Here is a 9576-nt window from a genome sequence, read left to right as displayed (position 1 = left end):
CCACGGCTCCAAAACCGACATAAAAAAAGCCAGACTACGGTTTGCAACTGCACATGGGGACAAATATCGTAATTTTTGGAGAAATGTCCTCTGGTCTGATTAAACAAAAATAGAACTGTTTGGTCATAATGACCATCGTTATGTTTGGAGGAAAAAAGGGGTGGCTTGCAAGCCGAAGAACACCATCCCAACCGTGAAGCACGTGGGTGGCAGCATCATGCTGTGGGGGTACTTTGCTGCAGGAGGGTCTGGCGCACTTCACAAAATAGATGGCATCATGAGGAAGGAAAATTATGTGGACATATTGAAGCAACATCTCAAGACATCAGTCATTAAGTTAAAGCTTGGTCGCAAATGGGTCTTCCAAATGGACAATGACCCCAAGCATACTTCCAAAGTTGTGGCAAAATGCCGTAAGGACAACAAAGTCAAGGTATTGGAGTGGCCATCACAAATCCCTGACCTCAATCCTATAGAAAATTTGTTGGCAGAACTGAAAAAGCGTATGCGAGCAAGGAGGCCTACAAACCTGACTCAGTTACACCAGCTCTGTCAGGAGGAATGGGCCAAAATTCACTTTTTGTGGAAGGCTACCTGAAACGTTTGACCCAAGTTAAACAATTTTAAAGGCAATGCTACCAATACTAATTGAGTGTATGTAAACTTCTGACCCACTGGGAATGTGATGAAAGAAATAAAAGCTGAAATAAATCATTATCTCTACTATTATTCGGACATTTCACATTCTTAAAATAAAGTGGTGATCCTAACTGACCTAAGACAGGACATTTTTACTGGGATTAAATGTCAGGAATTGTGAAACACTGAGTTGAAATGTATTTGGCTGAAGTGTATGTCAACTTCCGACTTCAACTGTATCTAAGTGTGCATCCGAAATCGTGCCCTATTCCCTAAATAGTACACTACATTTGACCACGGAATAGGGTGTCGTTTGGGACAAAGCCTTGATCAACATCAGGTTGTTTTGCTTCTGAGTGTTCTTTTGAAGTTGATAACTTTTACTTAAAAGGAAAGAGCCTGTATTCTGATGCTAATTTAGTCCCCCCCCCCGCCCTTTTTAATTGTATAATTTCAGACCTAACAGTGGGATTTCTTGTTGTTGGCAGGTAAAATGGCCTCATCTGAAACTACAGACCAAATGATGAAGGAAGTAGGTCAACATCAGATAACAGACCAAATGATGACGGAGGAGGTGGAGGTAGGTCAACATCAGATAACAGACCAAATGATGATGGAGGAGGTGGAGGTAGGTCAACATCAGATAACAGACCAAATGATGATGGATTCTATTTCCCTGCTCACTTTTTTCAAAGGTGTCCACCTGGGCACAAACATTAGTGTTTTACCAGTAGTGCACTATGTAGGGAATAGGGTGCCATTTGGGACCCAGCCAGACTGTCGCTGCTGTGGCAGATAACAGGACAATACGATCACTCAGGGTCTATTCTAAGGCTTTTTAATAGACTCTCATGATAGCTGTTTACTCCTCAGCCTGGGATCTCAGACACCGAGAGACCCTCCCCTTCTCACACCAAGAGGAAGCCTGCTGTCGCAGCCAAGCACACCGGAGGGAATGAGTCTGCCACCTCGGATGGGAGTGGACAGGAAGATGGTGCCTCTGACAACCCCTCAGATGGTAAGGGCTACCTCTAGACCATGTTTTAATGCCTCTTCATATCATTGTGGAGCCAAAAGGTGCATTTCCAGACTTTGTGGATAATAATGTTTTTGCTGGTCTATTCTGAGTTCATATTCAAGGTTTATGTGGTGGTGAAAGAGCAGTTGTTGAGAGTTATGGGCGCTGGTCAAAAGTAGTGCACTATATAGGGAATAGGGTGCCATTCTCTGGTCTAAAGTAGTGCACTATATAGGGAATAGGGTGCCATTCTCTGGTCTAAAGTAGTGCACTATATAGGGAATAGGGTGATATTTGGGATAAACTCTAAGTGCCTGTCCCATAATTCAGGCATGTTGGTGGTACGGCCTCCCGCTGGGAGTGATAACAAGGAGAGCAGAGGAGCCATGAAGCTCAGAGTGGACCTCTCAAGGAAAAAGACAGGTTAGTGTCTCTCACACACAGGCCGTGTCTGAACTCTGGCTTACCTATTTCTTACTTCAATGGCATTTAAAGCGTACTCAATTTTATACATTTCACATACTATAAAACTTGTTTCGCGTACCCAAAATACCTACTATTTGGAACGCAATTACGGGTACTCGGACATGACCCACACACACAAGCTCAGGGTGGACCTCTGAGTAAAAGACAGGTGGGTGTCCTCTGTGTATATCACACTGCTACTAACCAGTGGATAGTCAGAGAAACACCTGCAAACTGTTTGAACGCTCCCATTGTTTTTTTTAAGCAAGGTTTTGACCAGGAAAGGGTGTTCCTACAGCCTGATAATCAGAACTGCTGGCAGTTTAATGAAATCCATCAGTTTGGGATGTTGGATGTAAACCACATGCTGGTCTCTCGGCCTTCCTCTGTGTGTTTGTCCAGATACCACTCTGGAGGAGCGAATAGACTGCACCGCCTGTGGACAGCAGGTCAACCACTTCCAGCGCCACTCAGTGTTTGAGCACCCCATGCTCCATGTGCTCCTCTGCAAGGTAGATACACCTGCAACACCCTATCTCCATCCATATATCTATATCTATATCTTTCTATCGGTCTCTGTCTCTCTCCTATCGGTCTCTCTGTCTCTCTCCTATCGGTCTCTCTGTCTCTCTCCTATCGGTCTCTCTGTCTCTCTCCTATCGGTCTCTCGGTCTCTCTCCTATCGGTCTCTCGGTCTCTCTCCTATCGGTCTCTCTGTCTCTCTCCTATCTGTCTCTCTCCTATCGGTCTCTCTCCTATCGGTCTCTCTGTCTCTCTCCTATCGGTCTCTCTGTCTCTCTCCTATCTGTCTCTCTGTCTCTCTCCTATCGGTCTCTCTGTCTCTCTCCTATCGGTCTCTCTCCTATCGGTCTCTCTCCTATCGGTCTCTCTGTCTCTCTCCTATCGGTCTCTCTGTCTCTCTCCTATCTGTCTCTCTGTCTCTCTCCTATCGGTCTCTCTGTCTCTCTCCTATCGGTCTCTCTGTCTCTCTCCTATCGGTCTCTCTGTCTCTCTCCTATCGGTCTCTCTGTCTCTCTCCTATCGGTCTCTCTGTCTCTCTCCTATCTGTCTCTCTGTCTCTCTCCTATCTGTCTCTCTGTCTCTCTCCTATCGGTCTCTCTGTCTCTCTCCTATCGGTCTCTCTGTCTCTCTCCTATCGGTCTCTCTGTCTCTCTCCTATCGGTCTCTCTGTCTCTCTCCTATCGGTCTCGGTCTCTCTCCTATCGGTCTCTCTGTCTCTCTCCTATCGGTCTCTGTCTCTCTCCTATCGGTCTCTGTCTCTCTCCTATCTGTCTCTCTGTCTCTATCTGTCTCTCTCCTATCTGTCTCTCTGTCTCTCTCCTCTCTGTCTCCTCTCTGTCTCTCTCCTATCGGTCTCTCTGTCTCTCTGTCTCTCTCCTATCGGTCTCTCTGTCTCTCTCCTATCTGTCTCTCTCCTATCTGTCTCTCTGTCTCTCTCCTATTGGTCTCTCTGTCTCTCTCCTATCTGTCTCTCTGTCTCTCTCCTATCTGTCTCTCGGTCTCTCTCCTATCGGTCTCTCTGTCTCTCTCCTATCGGTCTCTCTGTCTCTCTCCTATCGGTCTCTCTGTCTCTCTCCTATCGGTCTCTCTCCTATCGGTCTCTCTGTCTCTCTCCTATCGGTCTCTCTCCTATCGGTCTCTCTGTCTCTCTCCTATCGGTCTCTCTGTCTCTCTCCTATCGGTCTCTCTGTCTCTCTCCTATCGGTCTCTCTGTCTCTCTCCTATCGGTCTCTCTGTCTCTCTCCTATCGGTCTCTCTGTCTCTCTCCTATCGGTCTCTCTGTCTCTGTCTCTCTCCTCTCTGTCTCTCTGTCTCTCTCCTATCGGTCTCTCTGTCTCTCTCCTATCGGTCTCTCTGTCTCTCTCCTATCGGTCTCTCTGTCTCTCTCCTATCGGTCTCTCTGTCTCTGTCTCTCTCCTCTCTGTCTCTCTGTCTCTCTCCTATCGGTCTCTCTGTCTCTCTCCTATCGGTCTCTCTGTCTCTCTCCTATCGGTCTCTCTGTCTCTCTCCTATCGGTCTCTCTGTCTCTCTCCTATCTGTCTCTGTCTCTCTCCTCTCTGTCTCTCTCCTATCGGTCTCTCTGTCTCTCTCCCATCGGTCTCTCTCCTATCGGTCTCTCTGTCTCTCTCCTATCGGTCTCTCTCCTATCGGTCTCTCTGTCTCTCTCCTATCTTTCTCTGTCTCTCTCCTATCGGTCTCTGTCTCTCTCCTCTCTCTGTCTCTCTCCTATCTGTCTCTCTCCTATCTGTCTCTCTGTCTCTCTCCTATCGGTCTCTCTCCTATCTGTCTCTCTGTCTCTCTCCTATCGGTCTCTCTGTCTCTCTCCTATCGGTCTCTCTGTCTCTCTCCTATCGGTCTCTCTGTCTCTCTCCTATCGGTCTCTCTGTCTCTCTCCTATCGGTCTCTCTGTCTCTCTCCTATCGGTCTCTCTGTCTCTCTCCTATCGGTCTCTGTCTCTCTCCTATCGGTCTCTGTCTCTCTCCTATCTGTCTCTCTGTCTCTATCTGTCTCTCTCCTATCTGTCTCTCTGTCTCTCTCCTCTCTGTCTCCTCTCTGTCTCTCTCCTATCGGTCTCTCTGTCTCTCTGTCTCTCTCCTATCGGTCTCTCTGTCTCTCTCCTATCTGTCTCTCTCCTATCTGTCTCTCTGTCTCTCTCCTATTGGTCTCTCTGTCTCTCTCCTATCTGTCTCTCTCCTATCTGTCTCTCTGTCTCTCTCCTATCGGTCTCTCTGTCTCTCTCCTATCGGTCTCTCTGTCTCTGTCTCTCTCCTCTCTGTCTCTCTGTCTCTCTCCTATCGGTCTCTCTGTCTCTCTCCTATCGGTCTCTCTGTCTCTCTCCTATCGGTCTCTCTGTCTCTCTCCTATCGGTCTCTCTGTCTCTCTCCTATCGGTCTCTGTCTCTCTCCTATCGGTCTCTGTCTCTCTCCTATCTGTCTCTCTGTCTCTATCTGTCTCTCTCCTATCTGTCTCTCTGTCTCTCTCCTCTCTGTCTCCTCTCTGTCTCTCTCCTATCGGTCTCTCTGTCTCTCTGTCTCTCTCCTATCGGTCTCTCTGTCTCTCTCCTATCTGTCTCTCTCCTATCTGTCTCTCTGTCTCTCTCCTATTGGTCTCTCTGTCTCTCTCCTATCTGTCTCTCTGTCTCTCTCCTATCTGTCTCTCGGTCTCTCTCCTATCGGTCTCTCTGTCTCTCTCCTATCGGTCTCTCTGTCTCTCTCCTATCGGTCTCTCTGTCTCTCTCCTATCTTTCTCTGTCTCTCTCCTATCGGTCTCTGTCTCTCTCCTCTCTCTGTCTCTCTCCTATCTGTCTCTCTCCTATCTGTCTCTCTGTCTCTCTCCTATCGGTCTCTCTCCTATCTGTCTCTCTGTCTCTCTCCTATCGGTCTCTCTGTCTCTCTCCTATCGGTCTCTCTGTCTCTCTCCTATCGGTCTCTCTGTCTCTCTCCTATCGGTCTCTCTGTCTCTCTCCTATCGGTCTCTCTGTCTCTCTCCTATCGGTCTCTCTGTCTCTCTCCTATCGGTCTCTGTCTCTCTCCTATCGGTCTCTGTCTCTCTCCTATCTGTCTCTCTGTCTCTATCTGTCTCTCTCCTATCTGTCTCTCTGTCTCTCTCCTCTCTGTCTCCTCTCTGTCTCTCTCCTATCGGTCTCTCTGTCTCTCTGTCTCTCTCCTATCGGTCTCTCTGTCTCTCTCCTATCTGTCTCTCTCCTATCTGTCTCTCTGTCTCTCTCCTATTGGTCTCTCTGTCTCTCTCCTATCTGTCTCTCTCCTATCTGTCTCTCTGTCTCTCTCCTATCGGTCTCTCTCCTATCTGTCTCTCTGTCTCTCTCCTATCGGTCTCTCTGTCTCTCTCCTATCGGTCTCTCTGTCTCTCTCCTATCGGTCTCTCTGTCTCTCTCCTATCGGTCTCTCTGTCTCTCTCCTATCGGTCTCTCTGTCTCTCTCCTATCGGTCTCTCTGTCTCTCTCCTATCGGTCTCTGTCTCTCTCCTATCGGTCTCTGTCTCTCTCCTATCTGTCTCTCTGTCTCTATCTGTCTCTCTCCTATCTGTCTCTCTGTCTCTCTCCTCTCTGTCTCCTCTCTGTCTCTCTCCTATCGGTCTCTCTGTCTCTCTGTCTCTCTCCTATCGGTCTCTCTGTCTCTCTCCTATCTGTCTCTCTCCTATCTGTCTCTCTGTCTCTCTCCTATTGGTCTCTCTGTCTCTCTCCTATCTGTCTCTCTGTCTCTCTCCTATCTGTCTCTCGGTCTCTCTCCTATCGGTCTCTCTGTCTCTCTCCTATCGGTCTCTCTGTCTCTCTCCTATCGGTCTCTCTGTCTCTCTCCTATCGGTCTCTCTCCTATCGGTCTCTCTGTCTCTCTCCTATCGGTCTCTCTCCTATCGGTCTCTCTGTCTCTCTCCTATCGGTCTCTCTGTCTCTCTCCTATCGGTCTCTCTGTCTCTCTCCTATCGGTCTCTCTGTCTCTCTCCTATCGGTCTCTCTGTCTCTCTCCTATCGGTCTCTCTGTCTCTCTCCTATCGGTCTCTCTGTCTCTGTCTCTCTCCTCTCTGTCTCTCTGTCTCTCTCCTATCGGTCTCTCTGTCTCTCTCCTATCGGTCTCTCTGTCTCTCTCCTATCGGTCTCTCTGTCTCTCTCCTATCGGTCTCTCTGTCTCTCTCCTATCTGTCTCTGTCTCTCTCCTCTCTGTCTCTCTCCTATCGGTCTCTCTGTCTCTCTCCCATCGGTCTCTCTCCTATCGGTCTCTCTGTCTCTCTCCTATCGGTCTCTCTCCTATCGGTCTCTCTGTCTCTCTCCTATCTTTCTCTGTCTCTCTCCTATCGGTCTCTGTCTCTCTCCTCTCTCTGTCTCTCTCCTATCTGTCTCTCTCCTATCTGTCTCTCTGTCTCTCTCCTATCGGTCTCTCTCCTATCTGTCTCTCTGTCTCTCTCCTATCGGTCTCTCTGTCTCTCTCCTATCGGTCTCTCTGTCTCTCTCCTATCGGTCTCTCTGTCTCTCTCCTATCGGTCTCTCTGTCTCTCTCCTATCGGTCTCGGTCTCTCTCCTATCGGTCTCTCTGTCTCTCTCCTATCGGTCTCTGTCTCTCTCCTATCGGTCTCTGTCTCTCTCCTATCTGTCTCTCTGTCTCTATCTGTCTCTCTCCTATCTGTCTCTCTGTCTCTCTCCTCTCTGTCTCCTCTCTGTCTCTCTCCTATCGGTCTCTCTGTCTCTCTGTCTCTCTCCTATCGGTCTCTCTGTCTCTCTCCTATCTGTCTCTCTCCTATCTGTCTCTCTGTCTCTCTCCTATTGGTCTCTCTGTCTCTCTCCTATCTGTCTCTCTGTCTCTCTCCTATCTGTCTCTCGGTCTCTCTCCTATCGGTCTCTCTGTCTCTCTCCTATCGGTCTCTCTGTCTCTCTCCTATCGGTCTCTCTGTCTCTCTCCTATCGGTCTCTCTCCTATCGGTCTCTCTGTCTCTCTCCTATCGGTCTCTCTCCTATCGGTCTCTCTGTCTCTCTCCTATCGGTCTCTCTGTCTCTCTCCTATCGGTCTCTCTGTCTCTCTCCTATCGGTCTCTCTGTCTCTCTCCTATCGGTCTCTCTGTCTCTCTCCTATCGGTCTCTCTGTCTCTCTCCTATCGGTCTCTCTGTCTCTGTCTCTCTCCTCTCTGTCTCTCTGTCTCTCTCCTATCGGTCTCTCTGTCTCTCTCCTATCGGTCTCTCTGTCTCTCTCCTATCGGTCTCTCTGTCTCTCTCCTATCGGTCTCTCTGTCTCTGTCTCTCTCCTCTCTGTCTCTCTGTCTCTCTCCTATCGGTCTCTCTGTCTCTCTCCTATCGGTCTCTCTGTCTCTCTCCTATCGGTCTCTCTGTCTCTCTCCTATCGGTCTCTCTGTCTCTCTCCTATCTGTCTCTGTCTCTCTCCTCTCTGTCTCTCTCCTATCGGTCTCTCTGTCTCTCTCCCATCGGTCTCTCTCCTATCGGTCTCTCTGTCTCTCTCCTATCGGTCTCTCTCCTATCGGTCTCTCTGTCTCTCTCCTATCTTTCTCTGTCTCTCTCCTATCGGTCTCTGTCTCTCTCCTCTCTCTGTCTCTCTCCTATCTGTCTCTCTCCTATCTGTCTCTCTGTCTCTCTCCTATCGGTCTCTCTCCTATCTGTCTCTCTGTCTCTCTCCTATCGGTCTCTCTGTCTCTCTCCTATCGGTCTCTCTGTCTCTCTCCTATCGGTCTCTCTGTCTCTCTCCTATCGGTCTCTCTGTCTCTCTCCTATCGGTCTCTCTGTCTCTCTCCTATCGGTCTCTCCGTCTCTCTCCTATCGGTCTCTCTGTCTCTCTCCTATCGGTCTCTCTGTCTCTCTCCTATCGGTCTCTCTCCTATCTGTCTCTCTCCTATCTGTCTCTCTGTCTATCGGTCTCTCTGTCTCTCTCCTGTCTGTCTCTCTGTCTCTCTCCTATCGGTCTCTCTCCTATCGGTCTCTCTGTCTCTCTCCTATCGGTCTCTCTGTCTCTCTCCTATCGGTCTCTCTGTCTCTCTCCTATCGGTCTCTCTGTCTCTCTCCTATCGGTCTCTCTGTCTCTCTCGGTCTCTCTTTCTCTCTCCTATCGGTCTCTCTGTCTCTCTCCTATCTTTCTCTGTCTCTCTCCTATCGGTCTTTGTCTCTCTCCTCTCTCTCTCTGTCTCCTATCTGTCTCTCTCCTATCTGTCTCTCTCCTATCTGTCTCTGTCTCTCTCCTATCGGTCTCTCTGTCTCTCTCCTATCTGTCTCTCTCCTATCTGTCTCTCTCCCTCTCTCCTATCTGTCTCTCTGTCTCTCTCCTATCTGTCTCTCTCCTATCTGTCTCTCTCCCTCTCTCCTATCGGTCTCTCTGTCTCTCTCCTATCGGTCTCTCTGTCTCTCCTATCGGTCTCTCTGTCTCTCTCCTATCGGTCTCTCTGTCTCTCTCCTATCGGTCTCTCTGTCTCTCTCCTATCGGTCTCTCTGTCTCCCTCCTATCGGTCTCTCTGTCTCTCTCCTATCGGTCTCTCTGTCTCTCTCCTATCGGTCTCTCTGTCTCTCTCGGTCTCTCTGTCTCTCTCCTATCGGTCTCTCTGTCTCTCTCCTATCTGTCTCTCTCCTATCTGTCTCTGTCTCTCTCCTCTCTGTCTCTCTCCTATCGGTCTCTCTGTCTCTCTCCTATCGGTCTCTCTGTCTCTCTCCTATCGGTCTCTCTGTCTCTCTCGGTCTCTCTTTCTCTCTCCTATCGGTCTCTCTGTCTCTCTCCTATCTTTCTCTGTCTCTCTCCTATCGGTCTTTGTCTCTCTCCTCTCTCTCTCTGTCTCCTATCTGTCTCTCTCCTATCTGTCTCTCTCCTATCTGTCTCTGTCTCTCTCCTATTGGTCTCTCTGTCATCGGTCTCTCTGTCTCTCTCCTATCTGTCTCTCTGTCTCTCTCCTATCGGTCTCTCTGTCTCTCTCGGTCTCTCTGTCTC

General features: G+C 49.1%; 1 protein-coding gene across 1 annotated transcript in view; it reads left to right on the top strand.

Moving 5' to 3' along the window:
• Positions 1–1131: 1131 nt before the first annotated feature.
• Positions 1132–9576, top strand: part of LOC311116636 (transcriptional regulator ATRX-like) — a gene marked incomplete at its 3' end in the record, with an annotated part of 60882 nt that continues 52437 nt past the window's right edge. The window contains exons 1-4 of the mRNA XM_084191693.1: positions 1132–1267; positions 1513–1657; positions 1988–2080; positions 2525–2634. Of these exons, the coding sequence (XP_084047819.1) occupies positions 1133–1267; positions 1513–1657; positions 1988–2080; positions 2525–2634 (483 nt within the window). The 5' untranslated portion in view covers position 1132. The remainder of the gene's footprint in view (positions 1268–1512; positions 1658–1987; positions 2081–2524; positions 2635–9576) is intronic.

The sequence above is a fragment of the Coregonus lavaretus genome (assembly GCF_964263955.1).
Source record: "Coregonus lavaretus genome assembly, contig: HAP1_SCAFFOLD_2442, whole genome shotgun sequence".
Classification (NCBI taxonomy): domain Eukaryota; kingdom Metazoa; phylum Chordata; class Actinopteri; order Salmoniformes; family Salmonidae; genus Coregonus; species Coregonus lavaretus.
This window is presented reverse-complemented; position numbering and strand designations above follow the sequence as displayed.